The sequence below is a fragment of the Anas acuta genome, chromosome 1 (assembly GCF_963932015.1).
Source record: "Anas acuta chromosome 1, bAnaAcu1.1, whole genome shotgun sequence".
Classification (NCBI taxonomy): Eukaryota; Metazoa; Chordata; class Aves; order Anseriformes; family Anatidae; genus Anas; species Anas acuta.
The window spans coordinates 137,378,997-137,404,660 of record NC_088979.1 but is presented as its reverse complement, the minus strand read 5'-3'; the positions used below and the strand labels follow the sequence as shown (position 1 = coordinate 137,404,660).

Sequence of the window (25,664 nt, the reverse complement as noted above, 5' to 3'; positions counted from 1 at the left end):
TTACCTGTATTTGGGATTATTCCCAAAGTATTACTTAGAATTTATTTGCAAACTATTGAGTGCTGGCTAAAAGATTAAATTTTATTATCCCTTTTGGCTTGATAATTGCAGGACATGGCATTTTTAATTCACTTTTTTTCTTGGGAAGTTCCTTTATCTAACGTTAAATCACTAAGTAGTACAGTTTTGAGGTGGAATAAGGAGGTGATCCTGTTCTTCAAATATCCTTAAGGAGGAACCTTGTCAGAAATGTTTGGGTCTTGACAACACTCTAAAGTTTTTTTGGGGGAAAAAAAAAATCACTTTTAAAGCATAGCAGGAGATTAGCATAGTATTTCTTTGCTGATACTTGGAAACTATAGAAAATATGGTTTAGGTATACATCTACGTAAAAACTGGTTCTACATCAAGGGTTTTTTTCCTCTAAAAGCTATTGTTGGCTGAAATTTTAGCCTCCCCTTTATGCTATGAAAAAGCACCAGATGCGTCTAGCCTTTTCATTTAATAATGTTGTTCAAGAAAAAAAAAATAGTGTTTAAAAATAATGCTGATACAAGTAGCCAGAGATATATGTTTTAGGTCATTGATGTGAATATTTTTGTTTGCAATACACTTGATGTATACACACTTCTGTGTCAGCAGCTCAGGAATAATCACTGGAAGAAAATAATATTTTTTTAAAAAGACTGTTTTGAGCTGCTTACATTAATAGAACTAATTTTATAGGACTTTCATACTGTAGTGAAATACCTAGGAGACATTGGGATCATCACAGCTGTGTCAGAAATGCCCAGAAAATCACATCTCATATACACATGTGAAGTATCACAGTATGAAATGCACACAAAGTACATGTGCATTTCACACACTAACTCATGTACCATATGCAGCAGACATCAGTGTCTTGCTGTTTGTTTGAAATGGTGTAGTTATCAAGATGAGTTCTTGATTCCCTTTGTATCACTGAGAATTCATAGCAAGAGTACACTGATAATGGGAGATGCATCTAAAATTAAGTATCCAACTTCATTAACAGCAGGTAACATAAGGACCTTACAGTCTTAGCTCCTTTATACATATACTAGAGTTATGTCTCAAGTACTTGGCTTGTTTGCAGTTCACTTCCCCAACACATTTTTTAAGCTATATGGACTTGTTATACATTTTCGCCTTATGTTCAAGAATTGGGTAAACAAAAATGCTTACTGTTGTGATTGTATTTATCTGGAACTAGAGCACTTTTCAGTGGAGTAGTCATTCATTTGCTGTTGGTCAATTAAATATATGTGATGGCCTCTCTGCAAATGGATGAGGCACTTGAACTGGACAAAACTGTAAAGACGAATAACGTTGCCAAAACATGCAGTCTGAAAGATTAGTTTGACACCGTCTTAAAATAGCTTTGTTCTTAGTTTCATTTTATAAAGAGATATACATTTAAAACATTTTTTTCTTCACCTTTCATCTCATACCCAAAAATGTTGATCAATATGTTTCAACTTTTTTGTTTTGTTTTGTTTTTCTGGTAAGTGGAAATAAAAAATGTTTCTATCAGAGCTGGATGTTAAGATCATGTCTTTATGCTGAAAAAGATGCAGTTTCTCGACATTTTTGAAACATTAGTTAATAAAATTATGTGCATTGACTACTTGTGTAAGTACTGTAAAGCAGTAGCTGTTTAAAAATACCATTGTTTTTGTGGTGCAGTTCCCTTAGTCAGCAGCTGTCTTCTCCCCTAAAATTAGGGAAGCCACAGTTATTTTCCTTAAAATATATGACAGCTGAAGTGATAGCATACCAGAGAAACCTAATTGATGTGAGTGACCATGAAAAGTTGTTTGTTTTCTTTAAAGGATATCGTTATATGTTAAATGCAGTGGTATTGTGAATCACAAGCTAGTCAACAGTGTAATCTGCTACCATTTTTAAAGATGGACGTAAAAATAGTCTGAATTTAAGGCTGTTGACATCTGGAAGCTTTGAATAACTACTGAATATTTTTACTGTTTAAATGTCCAGCCCTCTGGGAATTGAACGTATACTTTTCAGACTCTTCCTTTATTTCCTCTTTTTTAGTGCATGTTTTGTGAAAGGGGATTAATATAAAGCTGGCTGTAAAACAAACAAACAAAACTATGTTACAAATGTTTTTAAAACAGCAAAGAAAAAGAATCTGGGGGATGGAGGGAAGGAAGTTACCAGTGATGATTGGGAAAACATGTCCTGGACTTTTTTCTCAAAGACAAGATATTAGTTTAAAATATATGGATAGTGACCACCAGAAAAACCCTGGTATACAGGAAAGGGATTCACTTTTTAATTATTAATATTATTATTTTTAATGAATGTTTTGTTGATATTATAACATGTCATATATTCTCCTTTGTAGAGTTGAGAAGTTAACCACTGAAAATACACCACCTCGAGAGGCCAATAATGTTTCAAACCATCGGGTGCTAATTAAGCCAGAGGCACAGAATAACCAGAAAAACAAAGAAGCGAACAAAAATGAAGAGAAGAAAGCTTTGGAAGCTGAAAAATATGGATTTCAGAAAGTTGGGCAAGATAAACCATTAACGAAAATTAACAGTGTAAAGCTAAATCCTTTGGGATCAGAATACAGGACTCTACCCATAAGCACAGTTCAGGCTGGACACTTTAGACCAGTTCATTTAAATGGGTCTGAGAATAAAGCCATTGGAGTTGTCCTGGCAGATGCTGGAGATGGAGGGCAGCACAATGCAATTCAGTCACATATGGAGTCTGAACGAGTTATGCAGAGAACTAATTCAATGCTGCAGTTGGAACAGTGGATTAAAATACAAAGAGGAAAAGGGCAAGAGGAAGAAGCAAGAGGGTAAGTGCTAAGTGGTTTTTTTTGTTTGTTTGTTTGTTTGTTTTTTTAAAGTAGTCTTTCTACCAAATAATATTTAAACTTCTATCCTGGCTAGTTATGTTATGTTTCGGTCCCTATTATGTAAGTAAATAATATGCTGTGCTCTGTAAGAAGGACCAAAGTGCCCACTCAGAACAGATTTCTTGTTTGTCTTTTATTAACATTGAATTATTAAGCTATTAAACTATTAATAATAAACTATTAAACTATTAATAATAAATACAAATGGCCAGATACCCCTTTGGGGTGTTAGAAATATCTCTGTCCTAGCAGAAAGAAATTGAAAAAAATAAATTAAAAAAAAAATCCTTCTTAAAGTCTGTTCTTGAAAGTGCCCTGTCTACAGTGTTTTTATTTACAAATTATTATACTAATATTTATCTGAAAATCTTAAATATATTCCATGCATTTTTTAAACTTTAAACAGGTTTTAATCAGAGAGACAGAAGCTTTATGTAGGAGTAAGTCATAGAAGTCTAACTAACTTGATGCCTAGCAATTTGTTCCTTGTGAAATTAAATACCTTCCAGTTTTAATATTGAGCTCCAATGCTTATTCTTGAACATTTAAAATTGCATGTGAGTGACTGACAATATTGAATTTTGTGCTGATGGCAATTTCTCTCTGACAGAAGTATAGGGACGCTGCTTTGTGGCTGCCTTACAAACAGGAAGCTCTAGAAATAAAGTATTAAAAAATAATAATGCTACATTAGATTAGAAATAATGGAGATGGTATCACAGAAGATATTTTGAAGATCTGGGAACTAGAGCTTCAAATAGAACCAAGTTCAGAAAATCTGTTTTCCTCAAATGTCAAAATATGGGGGTTGGTTTTTTTTTTCAGTTTTTGCAAAACAGCAAAAATTTTACATTAGGTTGACCTACACTTGCCAAAATTGGTTCAAACTTTCCCCACTGCATTTACTCCTTCATTAAATATAATTAGGGATTGTTAATGCGTTGTTTCATGAAGTACTCAACATAAGTAGCTTGATCAGGTTTGAAATTTGCACTACAGAGAGTGACTTGCACAACCTAACATTTATTTCATATGCATGCTTATATAATTAGAACTGAGAAAGTTCTATGATGCAATTAAATTTTTTTAAATTGGACTTTAAAACTTGCATCTGAACCATAGAGATTTGAATAGCTGTGCCATTTTTCAGTTGTGAGCAAGCATAAAACCCTAAATTTGATTTCATTGTACTAGGAAGTACTGTTAACAATATGCTACTAATTAGCAATATTTTATTCTTGATTATAGAGAACACTTGTTGCTTTAAGGTTGGCAGTGATAGCACAAGCTACTTTGAACTGTAACTCTACATAAAGCTAGCAGCTGAAAAAGAATTGACCTCGTGGTGTCTTCTTTACTTTTGTGTGGAAGTGGCCTTGAATAATTACTGGAATGCTTAGTGGTGTGTTCAAAATGTGCGGGTTTTTTTTGGTTTTGTTTTTGTCAGATTCTGTCTGGAGACAGAAATTTAAGTACAACTGTAGCTGGTGACTGAGAGTAGGAAGAAGCTCCAGTTTATATTAAAGTTCGGGGTGAGGGAATAATTAGGCTGTGGTAAGACCTGCTAAACTCATTACTTCGTTTTTTGAGAAAAGTAGTCTTGACTTTATGGGGTGAAGTTGCTGACTTGTAACAAAAATGCTTTCTAATAACTCTGCGTTCAGAGAAATCATGAAGGACCAAACTGAATCTGCGAAAAAACAAAAATTAGGACTTTAATAGTACTAAAGTGTTAGCAAAGAGAGGTTCAATTAAATAATTATGTACAAAATAAGAGCTGATAGCTATCCTCAGTCTGGAATGAAGAGGGTTCACTGTAAAACTACTGATTTTTCAGAATAGGCTGTCTACTTGGTAATTTGACTGCCTCAGAAATTAATGGGAATGATGGTAACATGTTTTAATTCTTGAAGTTATCTGCCACTTCCATGGATCTAGACATAGTTTTGAAAGAGAACCGATGCTGTAAGGAGGACAAACCCTGTTTGTTTTATTAAAGACAAAATCATTCTACTTAGTATTATTTTATGGAATGAATTTTGAACAAGCCAGTCATGAGTAAATATCCTGGTTTCAGCTAGGATAGGGTTAATTTTCCTCCACCCAAAACAAAACAAAACAAAACACACCTTTGGTGAAAAGTGAGTAGTCTTCCTGAAAAGTGAAAAATACAGAGGAGAGGTTGCATGGTATCACATGTGTTGTTTTGTTGTTGCTAATCCAGGGTTTAACCTCCATCTCCTCACCTTGCCCATGTAAACCTCATCATAAGTAGTGAGCTATTTATGATGGTGTTTGCAGAAATATTTTGCAACCTCATGGTCTGCATGACTGCCTGATTGACTGTGAAAGTCATTTTGCATGCCAGGCAAGCTGCAATACTCTCCAGTTTTGGATTTGACTGGAAGGTTGTTTCTGCAAGTATCTAGAGGACATTGGTGAATCAATTGTAGTTTTTTTAATCAAACAATGTAAACCAAGGTTTAATATTGAGGTGGTCAGACTTCTTACAGTTCTGTTCATTTGGTAATAAATGATGGATATGTCACCTTCCTAAATGTTCCAGAATACACGTAATTGATTGCATGTAGACTTTAAATTGCAGTCTTTGTGTATTAAGAACTTCGGGCAGCTTTTCTTCAGGTTGTCTCGGATATTTAAAGAATCCAGCAGGATTACTGTGCCCTTAATAAAATAGAAGAGGAGCTTCACTGACTGAAGCATATCTAGCTACTAGCCATCTGCAGGAACATATCAGACTTTGCCACACCCGTTTGTGAACAGCTAAAATTGTATTTTTGAAAGTTTGAAATTGAACTTAGAAGTGTCCTGGTTGCTTTTTTCTAGTATGGAGATGGAGAAAAACCCTTATCATTAATAATACATTGTGTGAAGAAATGTAGAGGCATTTAGGTAGGTTCTGCAACAAAAGAGCAGGATTGAGAATCCGTTTTCCCTTTTTTGTAAATTTTCTGTGATATTAGAAAGCTGCCCAACCTACAGAATGGAGATAATACTTCAGTAATTCTTGGAAAGCTTCAGAAACTGTAGCAGACTTTGCATGTAAAGCTTTTTGTATCAGCTTTCATCAACAAAATGATACAGGTGATTATAAATACTCAGTTTAGCTATTTTCAATGAAAAGTGTTTTTTTACCATCATCAATTGCCTTAAGTTATTTCATAAGTACCTAACATACATAATGTTGTTTTATTTTGCCTTTTGCCCTACATCATTTCTTTAATGTGCTTGTGGCACAGAAGTCACACAGAACTGACTTCAGATCCTATTGCCTTGTAGTACCAGGGTTTCAGTTTGAAGTAGGCTTGCCAGGGTGTAGCTGGAAGCTGCTGCCCTCTGATGGCTGCATCGTGTCCAATCTGAGATCATTTCATTGTCTTTAGGCAAGTATCTGTCACAGATGCAATCAGCAGAAAATGGCTTTAAGTTGTACTTATCAGAATTTTAGATAAGGATTGAATGAATCCTTATTTGTGTTTATGACCTCAATTCTGTCCTCTGACAATTACAGCTATTTTCTCTTACTCTGTTAAAAATGAGTATTTAATATCCATAGTAATTGCTTTAGGCTTTATTAGATAAGCAACAGGAAAATTTCTCACTTTTGAAAATGAACATTTAAGAGGGGTTTATATTTGGAACAGTACAGAAATTATAAGCGTAAAAAAAATGGACCTATCTAGCATATAGAATAGATTTGATCTATAATTGTCATCACTAGACTATTAAACTGGTAAAAAGATGACATTTGAATTTAGTTAAGTATTTCATCAGAGATGGGATCCAGTTTCAGCTGCTACAGTGCATTCAATCAAGATAGGTGATCCTTTAATCATCTTGATTTTTTGCATGTTTTTAAAATGACACTTTCAGTACTCAAAAAAGGTAATAGGTAGATAAACCTCATCTGTATTGAATGACTTGATATTGCCATAATATTAACACTGTCCACTAATAAAAAGAAAATTTGTGTTTCAGCATAATCTCCTATCAGACATTACCAAGGAATATGCCAAGCCATCGACCTCAAGTTTTACCACGGTACCCAGAAGGCTACAGAACACTGCCACGAAACAGCAAAGCAAGGCCAGAAAGCATCTGTAGTGTAACACCTTCAACTTACGACAGAACCATGGGAGCAGTAACAGCAGAGGAAAAACGAAGGTCGATGCGTGACGACACAATGTGGCAGCTCTATGAGTGGCAGCAACGCCAGTTTTACAATAAGCAAACAACTCTTACTAGACACAGTACTTTAAGTAGCCCAAAAACTATGATTAATATTTCTGATCAGACAATGCATTCAATTCCCACCTCACCTTCCCATGGTTCAATAGCTGGTTTCCAAGGATATTCCCCACAGCGCACCTACAGGTCAGAAGTGTCTTCACCGGTGCAAAGAGGAGATGTCACTATTGATCGAAGACATAGGGTGCATCATACTAAGGTAAAATACTTATTTAAATAGTCAAACATATTTACAAGTATTTCTATTAGAAAGTGTACAGTTACTCTAGAGCTCATGTTGAACTGTCATATTTGATTGCAATGAAGATTAAATTGTATTGCTGTTTTCATGGAGAAAGGTGTGATTTTAAAAAGCACTTAAAAATCTAATGGTTATAAGAAACTAGTAATAATAATAATAATTTTTCAACATGCTGGGCAAAGCATGTCCTAAGATTACTGTCTGTGATACTACACTTCTCTAAAAGGAAGAAAAGGAGACAGTAGGTGAATTATTCAGAATAGTTTGTTCTGAATATAATACATTTTTTGTATGTACAGACATCTTTTTTTTCCTTCTAGCTTCTCTAATTGGAACTCCAAGAGGACTGAAAGTCCCACATTTCTTTCCATATATTACTAGTCTATTCTTCAGCCACAACTTCGGCTGCCTTGGGTTCCAATGGAAAACTGAGTGTAAGAGTTTCTTTTGATGCCTTGGAGTTCTTAGGGAAATCACTAAAGAAGATCAGACCATTTGCATAAAACCTTACCCCCTGACTAGCATAACTTGGCTAGTCCTCATCAGTGGAAGAGAGACTAAAAATTGTAAACCTGAGTGCCAATGTCTGTGGCTCTGCTCTATCTGTCATGCTTGTGTTATGCATGTTTTTAAAGAGACTGGAGTTCATTACAAAAGAATTGTTCTTTAAGTTTAATATAAAATTAGAATGTGGTTTCCTAGAGTTGACTGTGTAAAATGCTCCTGAAGCTTTTTCCTGAATCTTTAGCTCAGGTATCCTTATAGTTTGGAGTGTCTGCTGATGCAGGCAAAAAATCTTTAACTTCATTTTAAAGCAGCTTAAACATTGTACAGTTATTTATTAATTCTTCTTTTTGAAAAAAATTTAGTTCCATAATAAACAGAGGAGTCTTTTTGTTTTGGCGTCCTTTAAGTCTCAACTGCACTAGAAATTTAGCAATCAATTCTTCTCGCAAATCTGAGAAATATCACTATAATCAGTGATACAGAGTATGTGCTTATTTGTCGTTTCAGCCATGTTTTGCTTTCTGATATTTTTTACCATCTGTAATGCTTCCTATTAGTATTTCATTTCATATTTAGCGTCTTTTACACAAGACTCCTGTTTTTCTTCATTTTTTCATGCCCGTCAGTTGTTTGTATTTTTTTTAGTTACATAACTAGCCTTTCCCATTAACTTAAAAACACTAACTTGATTTTAAGAGGTAGGTGATTAGGAGACAGTTTAAAATCAGTAGAATAAACTTAAGATTTAAACCACCTCACCTATGTAAAGATCTTAAGTTTTTAAACATCTTTCAATGATAAGTGAAAAACTAAGATTGCTGTTGTTTACGTGGGCTTATCAGTAGGGCAACAACTATGAGATAGCTGTTAACTATATATGAACAATGAAATCAGGTATTTCTAAAACATAGAGGTAGCCTACTGAAGTGTCGTGGATGGTAGGTCAGGAGAGAGCATGAAGTCATGAGCATGAAGATGACTTAATTATTTTTTTTTTTTCACATTGAATAGTTGCTCAGTCTCTAGATAACTATGGGTCATACTGTGCGATTTTGTTTTTGTACAGCATGTCTTTGTGCCTGAGAGAAGGTCAATGCCAGCAGGTCTGAGTTTACAGCCTGTTACTCCTCAGAGCCTCCAAGGCAAAACAGTGAGTTGTATTTTTATTTGGTACATCATTTTTATCTTCTTTCTTTAGTTAAAGAATAATTCTTTAAGTATGAAGAGGCAACACTGAAATCTTAGTCTATTCAGAGTTTACATTAAATGAAAACTTTATTTTAATTGGTGGATTTTTTTTTAAACAAGTAAAGAAGTTCTCTGTGTTTAAGTTGAATTCTAATATTCTGTAGTCACTAAGTCCAGATTTTCTTTCAGAAATAAGGATTTCTGTAATCATCTTTGATATATCCCACCCTCTCAGGAATTTCAGTGATGTATCACAGAATACTTACTTCTCCAATACTTACTAAGAAAATTCTAGAAACAACATTTACTCTTTTGGGGAGATCTTAAGGATACTAAAACTGCATTTGGTAAAATTATGCTCTTCTGAACATCTCCCATTCTTCTGTGATAGACTTGGAACTCTCATCGAAGGTATTTCATCAAAATAATGTTGGGGAATACAGTCCATCTCCCTAACTGAAACAAGACTCTTGGCTAAAAGCAAAGAAACTGTCCTAAATTTATTTGATTTCTTTAACTGTGTTTATCTTTTTTCTGTAATCTTTGAGGCAGTTATGAGTAGAGACTACAGACTGTGAATCATACCGTGGGCAACATCTCCTGGGTTAATCCTTCCACAGCTTAAACCCCCTGTTTCTTGCACTTTCCAGCATGAATCTCTGGCATCTTTAGCAACTTATGGGATAGCCTTTGGCAGCTGGTGCCTTATCTCTGCACCTTATTTTTCACAGACATTTCTTTGGGTTCATGGCCCCATCAGCTCTCCTGGGCTGTGCTACTGGAATTGGGGTGATGAGCAGGGTGTAGGGGGCAAGGAGGTCCAAGCTTCTGCCTGTAGAAACCAGAAGTACACAAGCATTACAGGGGCCAGAAGGAGGACAATCTGCAGGTAGCTCTTTAAACAAAAGTCTGTTATGTTTGTTGCAAGAGTCCCAAGAGTTATATCAAAACTACAGCACTTACAGATATGTTAAAAATTGTTTGCAATACTGTTAATGTCAAGGGAAGGGTCGGACTCCTCTGAGAAAAAAAAAGAAAAAAAAAAAAGCTTGCAAACATTGTATTTAAGTACCATCAAGTAGTTGATTCTTAATGTGCTAAAACTGGGATTTGGCCATATGAAAAAAAGTTTTGATCTTGAAAAAAATATGATTCGTTATTCCTTTTGTTCAAAGATGCTACTTCCAGTTCTCTTTTTTCCAAATATGAGTTTTCTTGGGCTTTGAAAAAAAAATTTCAGACTGAAAGCACTTATTTTTGGAGAGAACTTGAAAGTATCTTGTATAGCAGTCTAGATTTTTATGCATTGTTTCTGAAATGAAATATTTAAAATCCAGGTATTGAAAGGGTAATGTAAGAGCAAGATTGGCCACTGGACAATTTGGCTTTGGTGTAGGTTTTCCTTAAAAGCAATTGGTTTTGACAACTGAAGCTACATGGAAATCCCTTGCTCCCTCTTGTGGGCTACTTAGGTACACGCTCACAACAGTGCCATGCATTATTCTAAGACATTTTTCTTCTTTATTCTAAAAACCTGGTATTTGGTTTTCACTAATTTAATACCTTGTTCTCTGGAGCCATTTTATTCTCTTCTTCGGGGAAATTCTGTGACTGTGGCGGGGAACAAGCAGCTGTTTTTTGTTTTTTGTTTTAAGCTCACGGAACTTGTAAGTAAATCAAAATGTTGGATTAATATTTAACCTAAGATTTAGATCTGAAGAAGTGTAAGAAACAGAAGTAAACAGGAACATAACAAAAATACTTGTGATGTTAATAATGTTTCATCTTCTTTGAAGTGTTGCTAATAGAAGTGGTTCCCAGGAATGGTTCAGGTAGATTTTTCCAAATTGACCTAAGCTTTGTAGAATTACCTAGGAAAAAAAAAAAAAAAAGTTTGTGTATAACTCTATTCGTATAATCTTGGGTTTAAAATACTGTTCTTTATCCCTTCCTAAGGCTGTATTGTACCTCTTAGTCATAAAAATTAATGCCTCAGACCTGTGGAAGGAGGGACTGATTTATTTTTTTTTTGCCCTGATAGTTCATTTTTTTTTTTGTTAAAGATGCTTGTTTCTGACATAATTCAGTTATCTTTGTTTTTGTTTGTTTTGTTTTGTTTTTACTCTTAATCTTGATGCAGAAATTTGAAGAACTGTTTTAGAAACCTAAATTTTCTGAGGGTACTTACTGATTCTTTCCCCAAGCTCAAATGGTTGTCTGTGTACAGTTAATGATATCCTAAGGGTTGGAATTAATTCCCTTCATTTAAGTCAGTATCTTCAATTTGATACGCATGTCAGAAAAAGTTTGAGGGCTACACAGACTTTCTCCTGTAAAATCCCCACTTATTTTGTCCTTTATTCAGAATGCTCTGATTTTTATGGCATTTGCAGTGTTAATTACTTTGAGTAGTTAAAAGTTAACTCTTTGTTATATATTTGAAAGCGGTCAATTTGGGAAAATGGTATATCTTTTGTTGTATCGCTATAAAAAGGTTTTGTGAGAAAGATTCTAAGAACCCTTATTTTAGTTAAGTGTTGTTTAGGATACCAATTAACCTTTTTTCTACTCTTTGGCTTCTCACACTGCACTCCTTCAGCCAGAGGAGCTCACGCTGCTGCTAATAAAGCTGAGACGGCAGCAAGCTGAACTGAGTAGTATCCGGGAACACACACTAGCACAGCTCATGCAACTAAAACTTGAGGCCAGCAGCCCAAAGGTCAGCTATAAAGCAATGTGTGTCATGTACCATTCTCACTAACTGTTAGTTATTCATTAATCAGTTTGCACTGTACCCTGAGTGCAAAACTCTCAGACTACTGTGGGTGTAGAATAGATTACGGTTGTCTCTTTATGTATGTGATGTTCTGCTATTAACCCTTGGAGGTTTTAGCTCATAGCTTTTTGATATTAGCTGAGTTAAAATGACATAGGAATATTTTAAATGTATTGTAGTTTAGTTTAAAGTTACAGGCTTCTAACTGATTGCTGTTATAAGCAAAAATAGCAGTGAAAGATTGTGATATTAATTTCATTGTTTATATTGCCTTGTATCAGATATAACCCTAATGAATTCTGTACAAAAATCAGGATATGTTTAAAACAGATTTATCAAAGGGGTTTATAGTTGTCTGTGTAGGCATTTGTCTATAGTTGTCTAAGTAGGCATTTCATGTGAGCATACTATATTTTATGTGTAAAACCAAAATCTGACGTAGTATTTAGTTCATAGTCTGATTCATGGCGAGATTTCATTGCTTCTGTTTTGGGGTCAAAACTTGTTAATAGATCATTTAAAAAAAAGGCATTGTATTTCTGCATAAAACAGATCACTGTCTAGTTTACATCTTTAAAAACTCTTTTCATGCATTCTGCACCTTCTGTCCCTTCCCTTCCTTTTTCCCTCTGACTGCTGCCTGCTAGAGTGAGATTCTTTCGCATCACCTTCAAAGGAATGCCATATATTTGGATCATCAGGTGGGATTTGCAGTTTTCTTGTGTGTTTACATTTCTTAATGCTTTTTGCCTGCTCTTGTCAAGCTGGAAATATCTGGGGAGAATGATTTTTAGTGCTTTTTATGAAGTTGGATATTTAATACATGATGATTTTAGGTAGCACAAAGTATCTTAATTTATTATAGACTTGGCATGTGATGGAAAAAATAAATTCAAACTAAACTTTTCCAAGTACTCCACTTAATTTTTCTGTTCTTCATATCCTTCCTTTAATTACACTAATTGTAGCATTTTACAACTGTTAACCAAAGTGGTACTATATTTCCAAGCTCATATGATACTCATACATTTTGCAGAAAATCAGTGCTTCTGATTATTTTAGTTTCTAAATTGAGAATAATTAACTGTTTCCATAGGACATAAAATGAAAGGGAAGTCAAACATGTAGAAATTTTTTAAATAAATCTTAGTGTGGTTAATGGCTTTTTCTCCTTGTACTCAGCAATTTCTTAAAGATTTATATAAGATCTTCTTTATAAATTCTGCTAACTTTTGGTCTGAGGATATAAGTCTGTCTTTGCCAACTTACTTTATTGTCAAGGGAACAGTTACCACATTTTTTACGTCTTTGTTGCATGATCAAATGGGACTTGTTTGCAAGTTGTCTTTGAGAAGTTTTTAAATAGTGAATTTTCAACAGCACGTATAAAAGACAATCATAAGAGCTTAAAGAAAATATAAGCACATACGTGTCTGTTAGTTAAAAAATATGGAAATCTTGAGTGCTTTTTCTCATATTCTTTCTACTAATGAAATTGCACTTAACAGTTCTAAGAATACTTAGAACGGCATTGCATAATTCACATCATTGCACTTAGAAGCTCTAAGAATAGTTAGCTTTATGTCCTCTATATTCCAGTGGTAGTATTTTAACACACATGTACGTGCAAGTGCGTATTTGCCAGTGACTTTATCTTCCTATGATCTCTTGGAAACAAGGCATAAATAGTGACCAATCCACTTAGATAGCTATACATTTCTAAGGATTTTATCTTCTTCCCTAAAAGTAGGGAAAACTGCCCTTCCTAATTGCTAAATTAGACTGATATATTTAATTCAACTCAAATATTTCCAGTTCATGATGTTTTCGAATAAGGGAATAATTCCATATACAAAAATGTAGTTAATTGCCAAGGAACAACAACTCCATGTGAAATGTGAAACTCTTCCATGCTGCTACTTGATTAGCAAGGCCTGTCAGTGTAATAGACAGGATAAAGAGGGGAGAATGGCCTTTGTATAATGTGCAAAGTGGTGCAAAGGATTTCCTTTTAACTTGCATCAGATTAAATGTAATGTGATAAAGTTATTAATTGAATTAATAAGTTTAATTAATTTAGGGAAGTGCCTAAATCTTATGAACGTATCATAATTGCTGCTACAAAAGATGCAAGAAGTTACTGCACTTCTTACAGTAAGAAATCATTATCAAGTCTAAAATATATTAATCATAAAATCATGGAAGAGCAGGTTGGAATATTTGTCCTAGTTTCTCCTCAGTTTTTCTTCTTTCCCTTATTGTAGTATAATACTGCCATCAACTTGTATTAAATAAGTCTTCTGAGACTTTTTGAGTACCCTTGCTTCTAGGGGTAGTGTCTCACATCTTTTTACTAGTTTGTCCTTTTATCATTTTTTCTTTATGTTGTAAAGAAAAGACTTAAATTTCTCTTAGTCTGAGGCCTTTCCTCCTAGTTATCCACATTTGTAACCAAATTGCATAATCACTTACCCTCTGACTTTTAAATGCACAATGTATTTAAATGAGGTATTTCCACTTGATTCATATTTAATCTCTGAAAATAAATAGTATCAAAAACTTCTTTTCTTTTTTCCAAATACTTTTTTCAGAGCATTTGGTGCTCTTTGAAAAAATCCTCTTCTAGTGAACTCAGGCTATCTCAAATTCTCTGTGCATGTTCTTGTAGTGACCTCAGCCTATCCCAGGCTTGTTTGTCTCATTAACAAGCACTGCTACATATTATTTTTTTTAGTCTTTGTTGAAATGGCTATTTACGTATATTGTTTAGGTGTTAAATTGTTTGTATATTTCTTTCACTTTTTCTGGTACCTTCACTTTTTGGTTTCTTTTGGTTTCCAAGGGGTGTGTAAAAAATAAACAGAACTTGAACAAGAAGTTGTCAAATAAAGGAGTGAAGGTCCAATAGCCAGCATCCCTACTGTCTCGATGTTTTGCTCCTCTTTCCTCCTCTCCACTGCCTTCTTTGTGGGATAATGAAGGTGGTTCTGGAAAAAGGTCATAAATTAGAGAAGGACAGAACAGAGCAATGGATGTTTGGATAGGGTTGCCACATATCTTGTATTGTACCTATTTCTTGTTTCAGCCTCAAGTTCTGTGTCCTATATTAGCAGCACTTTGTGTTACTACTACTCTTAATTGTGTTTTTCAAGTTACTTGGAAAGGGTAGCAAGGTGACCCTGCTGCCACTCTTGTTCTTTCTGTTGCTTCTTTTTTTTCCTTTTTCCTTTCTAGAGGAACAAGACAGACCCAAGGACAGGGGCTGTGCTGGGTGGAAAAAAGACTGCACAGAAGCAGCATTGCTGGAAAAGAAGGCAGGAAGGAAGACTGCTTTTTCCTTCTTTGTTTTGCACAGAGAAGTAAAGAGCAGAGGCAAGGCAGGAAGAAAAGCTTGGGCTGGTCCTGTTACAGCTACTTTAACCTTCAGGAAGCTTGAGAAGAAACAGATAAAACTGCCAAGCTGAGTGCAGTCTGTCACCTATAGCATACAGTGTTATCTCGTCAGTGAGGTCAGCTGCCCTGGTAGGGAGCCGCTGTTTCAGCTGATGGATGCCACCAGAACAGTACAGACTGAAGTGTTGTCAGTCCTAGGGTGTTATCAGGTGCAGCAGAGAGTTTAGGGAGAGGCAGGAAGAAAAAGTTGTCAATGGCTTGGGTTTACAGTTTAAAACACAAAGTATCCAGTCAGATCCTATCTCATCAGTAATGCAGCTGTTCAGGTATATCACATGTCAAAGAGGCATTTTACAGTATTTCCAACTGGGAAAGGCTTTTCTATCCTACATCAGTGAAGAGAAAAGCAAAGATAGTGACTGGGGAGAAACAGGTATTTACTAGAATGGCTGAGTGAGAAAACTAAGACTGCTGGATTATATTTGGTTTTGTTGCTGTGTGGCATCAGGCAGTTTATGCTTCGGTTTGCTTATGTGTAAAGAAAATCTTAATTCCAATTTGTAGAGATTTTTGTGACATCTATAGACAACAAACGTATTACAGGATTTAAGAGGTCCCCTTTATTATACAGAAGTTTGAGAAACAAAATAGATTTTTTTAAATGAGAGGAAATTGGCTGATTTCTGTTATGAACAAGCATTTTTCCTTGACCTACGTAGAAGTTTATTCAATGTGAGTAGTGTCCAGCTTCTGTTTGAGAGTAGCCTGTTGGTAATGCTTTAAGAGCAGTAAAGAGGTGTTCTCTTTACCTGAGAGCATTGCCACCGTATCCAGCTGCACTGAATTTTGCGCAGTGCACATCGCCTTGTGTGTGCTAGCTTTAGTTAACAAATGTGTGATAGGTACATACTCTCTCACGAATGTCTCAATAGTTAAATGTCTTTTTTTTTGAAGCATTGATTTCCTAAAGGGAAAAAAAGGTTGGATATTTTTGACTGCTATGAAGATACTTTGGCTTTACTTTATCGATCTGCTTTTTGATCTCATTTCTTAAGTAACTGGAACTTTTCTGGAAGTAACTGGTGTCTTCAGACAGCGTTAAGTAAGCATGGTTAAGAGCCAGTGGTAGTAAAAATACCGGAGAAGGTCATATAAGATGAAGCTGGAGCTGGCTGGAGGACAAAATATTATTTCGGAACAATTTTAGAGCAAACGCTTTTCATTTTTTTCCCATGTGGATGAAAGAACTCTTAACAGTTCCATAGAAATTATTTTTGGCACTGTCTGTTATCAGTCAAAAGAAAAATATTTAAAAAAAAAAAAAGTTGAATAGGCTTAAGCTCTTGAAATCCTCCTAATAAAAATCCTTGCAAACCAGCATAGTGCTAATAAACCATTTCAGCCAGTAATTTTAATGTTTACAAATATTTCAGTTGTCTGTAGTTTGATAGCTTGGCTTTGGACCTTACTATTGATACATCTTTTGGTATCACCAAATGCACCCACTTTCTGGGCAAAATTTTATTGTAAAGGAGAACAACTTCTTGTATGAGTTCTAGTTTTGTTTATGTAGTGCTGTAGAAGATGAAGCAAATGGAAGCAGTTGTTTGCTTTTTTTTTTTCCCTGCCTTACACAAACAGAGCATTGTAAACTTGCCTTCCTAAGAAAATTGTCGTTTTTGAACAATTAACTTACCACCTGATCATACTATGTTAAAAAAAAAAGAAGAAAAAAAAGCAAAGCAAAACAACAATAACAACAAAAAGTCCTGTATCTGACACAACAAAAATATTTCCTATAAGGAGAAAAAAATATTTCTCCAGATGTACAACCTAGGTGTTTTTTTGTTTTTTTTTTTTAATAATTAAAATCATTAGATAGAGGCAAGAAATTCTTAAAGGCATCAAAAACTCTGGCTTTCTGTAGCATTTTCAATCTGAGAAACTAAACATTGCAAAGCAAATTTATGGTGTGTGTATACACACACAGAAACAGAGTGAACAGTCATAAATATCCGTACACACACATACAACACTCTTCTTTCCTGCATAACCATACATGAAGCAGTTACTGTTAAATAGGTCCTAAAGTGCCTAACAAAAATAGTAGGGGGATAGTGTTTTTTAGGTTACTTTGCAGTTTTGGAGATGAAAGCTAAGTTTTCTTAATTTTTCACTTAGTGTTAGGAAGGTCTATTTTTAAAATGAAAAATCCAGTGCTAGTATATTTTGCATACTCTTTTGAAATCCTAGATGTAAGCAGTTTTTACTGTAGTAACCAGTGGACCTGTTTTTTTCATTTGCACTCTTGGAAATAAATACAAATTATATGAAATTATGTCTGACCAGCTCAGAAATGTAAGCCCCAAAGTAGTTGCACACTATATATGAGGGTGGATAAATGCAAAGACTAATGATTCAAAGTTCCTAAGTATATGAAACAGTGCAGTATATAAAGGCATTTTGTGATACATGAACGTAAGGCTAAACCTTTCTTCAGTATTCCAAGAGGATGCTTACATCTTTTTAATGTACATTGAGTTATTAAAACTATAATTTAAAGGATTTTTAATAAAGGTTTGAATGTTCTTATTGAATAATCCAATAATACTTTTCATTTCCATATCTTGCAAAGCCAGGCTTATTTTAAGCACTTATTTTTTAAAAAGGAGAGGTTTGGTCAATTAACATTTCGTTGGTTTGAGTATTTTTATGTGGTTTTGCTGCATTTGTTTGCTATCATTGAATTTGTCAGATGTTTGATATTACTGAATGATGGAATATATATAAAAAGCATGGGGTAAAATGTAATCTACTGCATTATTAGAAAAAAATAAAGTAGAGGCTATATTTTACAGTGTCGTCTTTCAAATCTAGCCATGCTGTAAACTGATGTTTGCTGTATGCTCCTCCTGATTTGAAATAGATGAAAGAGAATGAACCTTTAATCACCATGGTTCACACTATGATTGAGAACTCGGCGCTAAGACCGCAACTGTACCAGCAAGTAAGGTCTTGGATAGTGAATGAAATTGCTTTATCATCTGCGAAAATTTTTCTTAGTGACAGTTTTGGTTGTTCCTCAGATTTATTCATAACATCGGTGTTTCTCTTATTTGCTTTGGAAAACCACAAGTCATCCATGCTTTATAAAATGCTGCAATATCGTTAGCATGGCTTTTGCTGCGTTTTTGTTGTTAAGTATTAAATGTACCCCTTTGAATAACTGTCTGGACTATTTAATTAGTTGGTGTCTTATGCAGGTGTCCAGTAAGTTCATAAAACTTCCAATAAGCTTCCAACATCTGTCTTAGCATGATCCTATGCTATTAGTGTTCAAAGGTGCTTCTTTATTTTGACCACTACAAAAGCATGTGAGTGGTGTTTACCTGGTCATTTCTGGCAATTTTGTTTCATTCTAGGAAGTGGATTTACAGGTTTTTGTTTGCACCTTACAAGCCTTTAGCTACCGAAGAAAGGATGGATCAAAATTACTTTGATCTGGGGACTGTAAATCCAAAAGGCAGTGTCTGTTAATAAAGTCACAGCAGACTTAACAGTGCACATTTACAGAGTATCTAGTGATGCTTGTAAATGGTAAGATGGAAGAAGAATCAGAAATGTGAATGGAAATATTGTACAAGAATTGAGACCTGCATTAACTTATGAGCATGGCCAATACATACCCATTGGCACTGCAGTGTCTTAGGCTTACTGGGGCTTAGCTCAATGGATCCTGTCATATTAGAGAATGTTTTAGAAGTTTCTAGCCACAACTGCAATGAAGATATTGTTCTTACTTAAATGCTGGTGCTCTTTTGCAGCAGGTGAAGTATGCAATTCTGGCTGTCAGTCAGAAGGGAGCAGCTCTCTTAAGCTCACACTTCTGTCCTTATGAGCCAAAATTAAAAAAAAAAAAAAAAAAAAAAAAAAAAAAAAGAGGTAAATAAAGGTACAAAAAACAGCTGGAGTTTAATTTCATGGATGGTCTTTTTTTGGAAGTCCACTCGCCATTGTAGATTTGCTTGAGATTTAAAAAAAAAAAAAAAAAAAAAAAAAAAGCTAGAGACTTCTCAGCTTTCCAAAGGAGTAAAGGAATATGCTTTGAGTGCCTTTGATTTCAGAATCATCCAGTGTGTGCTCCCATGTGCAAAACAGAAGCTTTAACACATAACCTGAAGGAACCATTTGGAGAGGAATGGGTGAAGGAAGGTGCCCTCAAGTCCTAAATGAAGGCAGTTTTGTTATTTTTGTTATTTTTTTAAAGAAGCCTCACTGTTGTAAACTTTTTTGTTTTTTTTTTAAAAAAAAAGAAAATCAAGTTTCTGTTTTAGAGTATGTCAGAGAAATAAATCAGCGTACTTAAAATGATCAGAGGTGCTTTGAATGTGTCAGGATAAAACTTGAAATGTTATTCAAGATGCATTAGAGGTACAGCTGTGCCTGGTCTGGTCTGCCCAGCTACTTAGACTTAGAAATACCACTAAAATTCAAAATGCTGTCTTGATGAAGCTGTGCTGCTAAAGTATTACCGCAAAGTACTGCCTTCACCTTGAAGACTTAGCCACTCTTTCATATTTGACACTGAATAAGCATCTTTTTTGAGATCCTTGTCAGAGAAATGGTAAATCTAATGGGTCACGAAGATTAAGTAACCTTTTGTCACTAGAGATGTGGTCTCTTCAGGTAAGAGTTCGAACGATATGTTGGCAGGCTTGTGCAGAAGAACCCATGTGTTAGAGAACACCAAGACCTGCTTTTACAGACAAAGCAGACAGTTTCCTTTACAAAATATTGCATAAACTGACTTCCTGGAAAGGATAAAAACATACTTAAAACTTCACTGCTTAAATAGTCTTCTAAATTTTTGTAATGCAAAGTTAACACATTTAAAACTCTGGTAGCCTATTTTAAAGATTAAGTAACGTAAGTTTTTATTTGAATAACATAAATTGTTTTCACCAGTTCTCTCTGCCATTGAAATTTAAAAGAAGTATCAGCAATTGGGAGAACCCTCTGTTTAAGTGATATAAATCTATTTTCTTGTCAAGTTGAACTAGTTTTTGTTTACTAGAACCATTCCTGCGGGTACAGAAAGGACCTTCCTTTGCTTAAGTCTATTCAGTTCAGTTTTATGACTTAGTTCATTCAGAATTAAGTAAAGAAAGCAAAAAACTTGTATTTAATTAGAAATTAATGTCTTGCGACCTGTTTGTTTACAACAATCAGTGGTTCTTTAGTAACATAATTAAAAATTATACTACTCCAAATGTATTATTTAGAAAACCTTTATTTGAATTGTTCAATCCTCAACACTTTGAAATTATTTAAATCACTTTGACTTGCATCACTCTGTTCTACACACTGTACTGTAAGTATGCAGGTGTAAGCCAGGGCATTGATTCCATATGTACAGATGAGAAAAATACAGGCTTTTTGCAGCCTGGGCCCATTTCTACATTTTTTTTTTTTTTAACACTCCTAGGGGTGAGGAGTGTTAATCTCATTCTCTAAAGTGGGAAAGGGGGAGAGAGAATTAACCTCAGTTCCTTTTACATGTGTATGTGTTTACTAAAGGGGAGAAAATGAAAATCTGAGTTCAGCAAGATGACATCCATTTCTTAACTTGGATATCTGTTCTCGGTGCTTTAAAATGCTACCCCTTTTGTTATTATTAGAATTATTAAAAATAAATAAATCATGGTTGACTTCAGTATTATGCTTCCCACAAAATGTCCTATATTTTATCCTGTTTTAATCTCCTGAGTGACATAATTTTGCGGAGATGCTTAGTGTCCTCTCAGGATGTGAAACTTGCTGCCATGTAGCTATTGAGACAAAATGGCTATTGGAATCCGAAAATAGCTTATAAGATAATGAAGTCATACCTTCACATAAATGTGTTTTATATTGGCAGGTTAGATAGGTTTAACTGCTCGTGTCTCAAGAGGGAGATTTGCCTAATTTACATTTATTTGAGAAATTTCCCAATGAAGACGTCTTGTATAGTGTCCATCGTGGTGGGTTTATCCACTTTCATTATTCATCTAGTATTGGCTTTTGACATACATGATGATGTATCTAATGGTGGGACTACATGGTATATGACATCTCGTCCTCTAGAAAGTTTAATTTAACAATCTAAAATCATTAAATTCTGTTGTATATGCACGTTCACAATGAAGATCAGTTGAATATGAATGTGGCCATTTTAACCAGTGAGACTGGCATATTAACAGAAATTATTTCCAGCATGAATGCAAGATTCAATTAAGGTCACTTTACTTTTTCGCATTTACACATTTGGCTGAACGCTGTGCAGTTTGCATTTCAGAATTCAAGGTGCTGCTACTTAACAGTAACACACAGTGTACTTCAGCATGTTAACAGATGGACTTTTTTTTGTATTTGAGTAGGAAATTGTCGAGGAAAATTGTAGAAGCTTGCAGCAAGCTGTGTCAGTGGTTCAGTAGGTGGCACTCTTTCTCTGAAATTACTCTTCTGGTGAAGCGTTTGTATGGCCGATTTGGTGAAGGAGGCTTTTGTTGAACGTGACATATAATACATTTCAATAACTTGATCGTTGGAGCTCTTATAATGCATTTTCCAGGGTTATGACGTTGTTAGCCTTGCTTGTAATGTGTAATTGCATTTTGTCTACTGCAGTTCCTCTTACAATTCCAGTAGAGTGTGATAGCATTCTATGCGTTTTGCCTTAAGCTGATTTATAGATGTGCTGCGCAATGAGAAGCCGCCGTTTTGTCAGAGATGGATTAAGTGTTTCATACCATTTTCAGAGTCTTTTGTGTTAAGTCTATGTAAAATGTTGCAGTAGAAGTGTAGAAAGTGGAAGTAGCTCTCCAGCAGTGTCTGTTGTGGCAAACTAAGAAATACAGACAAAAGCAAGAAGTTGGCAGCAATTTTGAAAGTGTGGTGGAATTTTAATAAGAGGAATTAGCACATGCATAGTATTCTTTGAAAATGTTTCACTTTCTGAATATGTAAAACATATTCCTTCTAGGAGGAAGGCAGGGACAGGGATTCTAAATGAGCAAGCTTTTTTCAACTCTGCTCTAATTAAGGTTGAACTGTTGCAAAAGAAATGACTCTTTAATAAAAGAAATACACATATGTATACTGACTTGGGAAAAAAAAAATGCTAGGCAAGGCATATGGAATGTTGAGCAGTGTCTTGCAAAGATGTATTTATTTTTCTCATGTAAAATCTGTTGTGAAATGTACCTAGGTTTTCACTGTAAGTTAAAGACATTTGGCCTTAAATTTATATTGACCATGTTTATGAGTTTTTTTAAATATTTCCATTCCTCATTTTTCTCTCATTAAGATAAAATCAACAGTTAAAAAACACAACTCTACAACGGTGTGGGCTTGAATAGATATCTTAAAATGCTAATGTTTATGACGTTCATGAGGTGCAAAAGTGCTGTGGCTTTTTTCATATTCCAACTCTCATTTTCATAAAATGTCCATTTCAAAGAAAGTTACTCTGTGGTTTTAATACACTATACATACTTCTAAATTGTCACCAGGTGCATTTGCATGAGGTATGTGGACATAACATCTTGAAATGAAACACTTAAGTGTGTTGAAGATTTATTGTGTTTGGAATGCTTGTCTGATTAACCCTTCCCTAGTCCTTTTATTTGTAAATGTCCTTTAACATGGACTTGTGTTTTTATAGTCTTTCTTGCACTACTAAGCCATGATGACCTAGTTTTGCTATACACATGAAAAGAAAGCATATATGTTGAGACTCGGTGTGCACATGTTTTTAATTAAATAGAGTACGAAGGCTGATAGTGTTATGTGAGTATTTACTATATAGAACAGTAAATAGATACAGTATATGACAGTCTATCTAAAATGGAAAGCTGCCTCTTCTCATGTAGAATATTTTTAAATCTTGTTACTGGTTAATTTACAGACTTAAAGAGGTAAGAACTTAATGTGAGGGGCTGTATAAAAGTAGTTGGGGAGGATACCTTACATGCCGACTAGCATAAGAAGACAAGTTTGCATAGGTCCAAATTAAAAACAGAAGAATTTTTGTTTCTGCCATTTGTGTTCATACTATGAATTCCGTCCTGGGGGACATCCATAGGAAAAAGTAGGCAGAAAAGTATTTGGCAACACTTACTGGGTGTACGTATGTGATGTGATATATTTTACAGATACTTTGTACACTTAGATCATTCAGATTTCAGATTTGCATCAGAATATCCTCCTTGTGAATGTACTTGATCTTAATGGATCTATAGAATGACTCGTTCCAAGTAGAATGAGTCCCTGTATTTAGAATGCAGATATGGAAACATACGTTACGATGTGTAACTGTGTTTGGGTGTACTCTGGCAGTTTACTCTTTCTACGTGATTCATGTTTGATTGAGTTGTATCTTCCTAAATATCCAGTTTGCATTAGAAACGTAGCATATTCTGTTTATATAACTTTCTACCAACAGCCTGCTTGTCATTCCGTTTAGTTACCTTCAGTAATATATACTGGCTAAATATGTGTTGTTTAATGTGACGTTGGCATTCAAGCAAAAGATGTTTTGCTGTATTAAAACTTCTAAGCTAAACATTAGTTTAATTTTCATAGTCAAATTAAGTTGTTTTATGGCAATATTATTCTTCCTTATAGTTAACTCAAGAAGAATGTAGGGGTGCACTATACAAATATAGAGCTGAAGAGCTGGATATTGATGTAAGTACTTTGTATTTCTTCTTCCTTGGAAATATTGCTATTTGCCTTTTTATTTCGATAATAATCTCTCTCTTGATTTTGGGGTTTGGAATGCACTTCCTATAGGTGACTGCCATCAGAAATTGGTCCATGAACTTGAGAGAAGACGTAGGACTTTTTTAATAAGTTTGTAACGTGCAGGAATGGTTACAATTTAGACTGAAACTTTAAGCATTCTATCTGTTCAAAGAATAAATGCTTCTAGAAAGGAATTTATTTAGAAAGAAAAAACTATGTAGTTCAGTTATAAGCATGAGAAAACTAATTTCTCAGGAAATATGACTGATGCTCCAAAACTGAAATTTGGCATGGGAAGTTACCTTTCAAAGTATTGAGTTGCTAGTTACTGAAGAAAAGGGGCTTGGTAATTAAGGTCAGTTTGGAGATTGCTTGTGAAAAATGCACATGTATAGTCATACTGTGTATGCGTAGATATGCATGTCTAGTCATATTTGCATAATGCAACTAAGAGTAGACTTACTGATTTAAGCACATTTAAGCAAGTTATTTTAAGGCTACAAAAGAAAGCAGGCTTTCAGTGTTAACGTACAGTTTAAAAAGTCAGAGTGGCACAAACTGAACCAAAAATTTGTTCAAATAGAAAAGTAAACAGTTTCAGATTGATTAGAGTCCACTGAACAGTTACTCCAAACGGGAGTGGAACAGTTTTAGTCATAGCTAAGCCTAGAGTGGAGCCAACACAGAGCAGAGTATGTCTGGTATTAGTAAGTAACTATCAAAAACTAACACCTGAAGTAAGCCATGGGAAGGATTAAGAATGATACAATATTCTTTATAATAATGAAGAATATGTTGATTAAAACAGTATTATTATATTGTAAAGGTCCAGTTGTAGAATCATAAGTCCTGTTTTGAGCAGTGTTATTTCAAGTTACAATATCACTTTTGTACTATCTTAAGAAGGTTTCTTGAAGTTAATTTGAACATGCAACACTGATGCCTTCAGAACTTGAGAATTCATGTTTTGTGGTAATAAAATTTTAAGTAGCTTCTCGTAATGATTTGGTGAAGTTATGTATTGGTTACTAAAGATGTTAAAAACAATCCTAACTGTGATCGTTTTCTGTTATATACTAGGCTAAACTTAGCCGCCTATGTGAACAAGATAAAGTTGTACAAGCACTGGAAGAGAAGCTTCAACAGCTACACAAGGAGAAAGTAGGACAATTGTATTTATTACCTAAAGTGGATGTTATTTTACATGCTTATTATCAGAACAATGATAACTGAAATAAAATGAAAATCAGCGCAATGATGCAGAACATTAAAAATAATTCTTTTTATTATAATAGTACACGCTTGAGCAAGCTTTGCTATCAGCAAGTCAGGAAATAGAAATGAATGCAGATAATCCAGCAGCCATACAAAATGTAGTCTTACAGAGAGATGACTTGCAGAATGGACTACTGGGCACTTGTCGAGAAGTATCACGAGCTACTGCAGTAAGTAATACATTCTTGCAAGTTAAAACTCAATGACCATTAAACAATTATCTTTGTATTCTTAATTGGTTTGTCTCTAGTTATTTTTCATTACATTCCAACAAACCTCAAAGCTGGAAATTTCACTCTATTCACCGAGTAGTC

The 25,664-nt window shown here is 34.6% G+C and overlaps 1 protein-coding gene across 28 annotated transcripts in view; it reads left to right on the top strand.

Moving 5' to 3' along the window:
• PLEKHA5 (pleckstrin homology domain containing A5) overlaps window positions 1–25,664 on the top strand; it is a 168,230-nt gene that overhangs the window by 120,232 nt on the left and 22,334 nt on the right. For 9 of the 28 annotated variants that reach the window (XM_068659453.1, XM_068659384.1, XM_068659365.1 and 6 more), the window contains 9 exons: window positions 2,390–2,857; window positions 6,917–7,385; window positions 9,001–9,084; window positions 11,722–11,841; window positions 12,546–12,599; window positions 18,218–18,298; window positions 23,956–24,018; window positions 25,156–25,236; window positions 25,371–25,520. In XM_068659453.1, the coding sequence (XP_068515554.1) occupies window positions 2,390–2,857; window positions 6,917–7,385; window positions 9,001–9,084; window positions 11,722–11,841; window positions 12,546–12,599; window positions 18,218–18,298; window positions 23,956–24,018; window positions 25,156–25,236; window positions 25,371–25,520 (1,570 nt within the window). Of the gene's footprint in view, window positions 1–2,389; window positions 2,858–6,916; window positions 7,386–9,000; window positions 9,085–11,721; window positions 11,842–12,545; window positions 12,600–18,149; window positions 18,299–23,955; window positions 24,019–25,155; window positions 25,237–25,370; window positions 25,521–25,664 lie in introns of those variants that run through there. The other 19 variants (XM_068659426.1, XM_068659607.1, XM_068659462.1 and 16 more) reach the window with 9 other exon arrangements.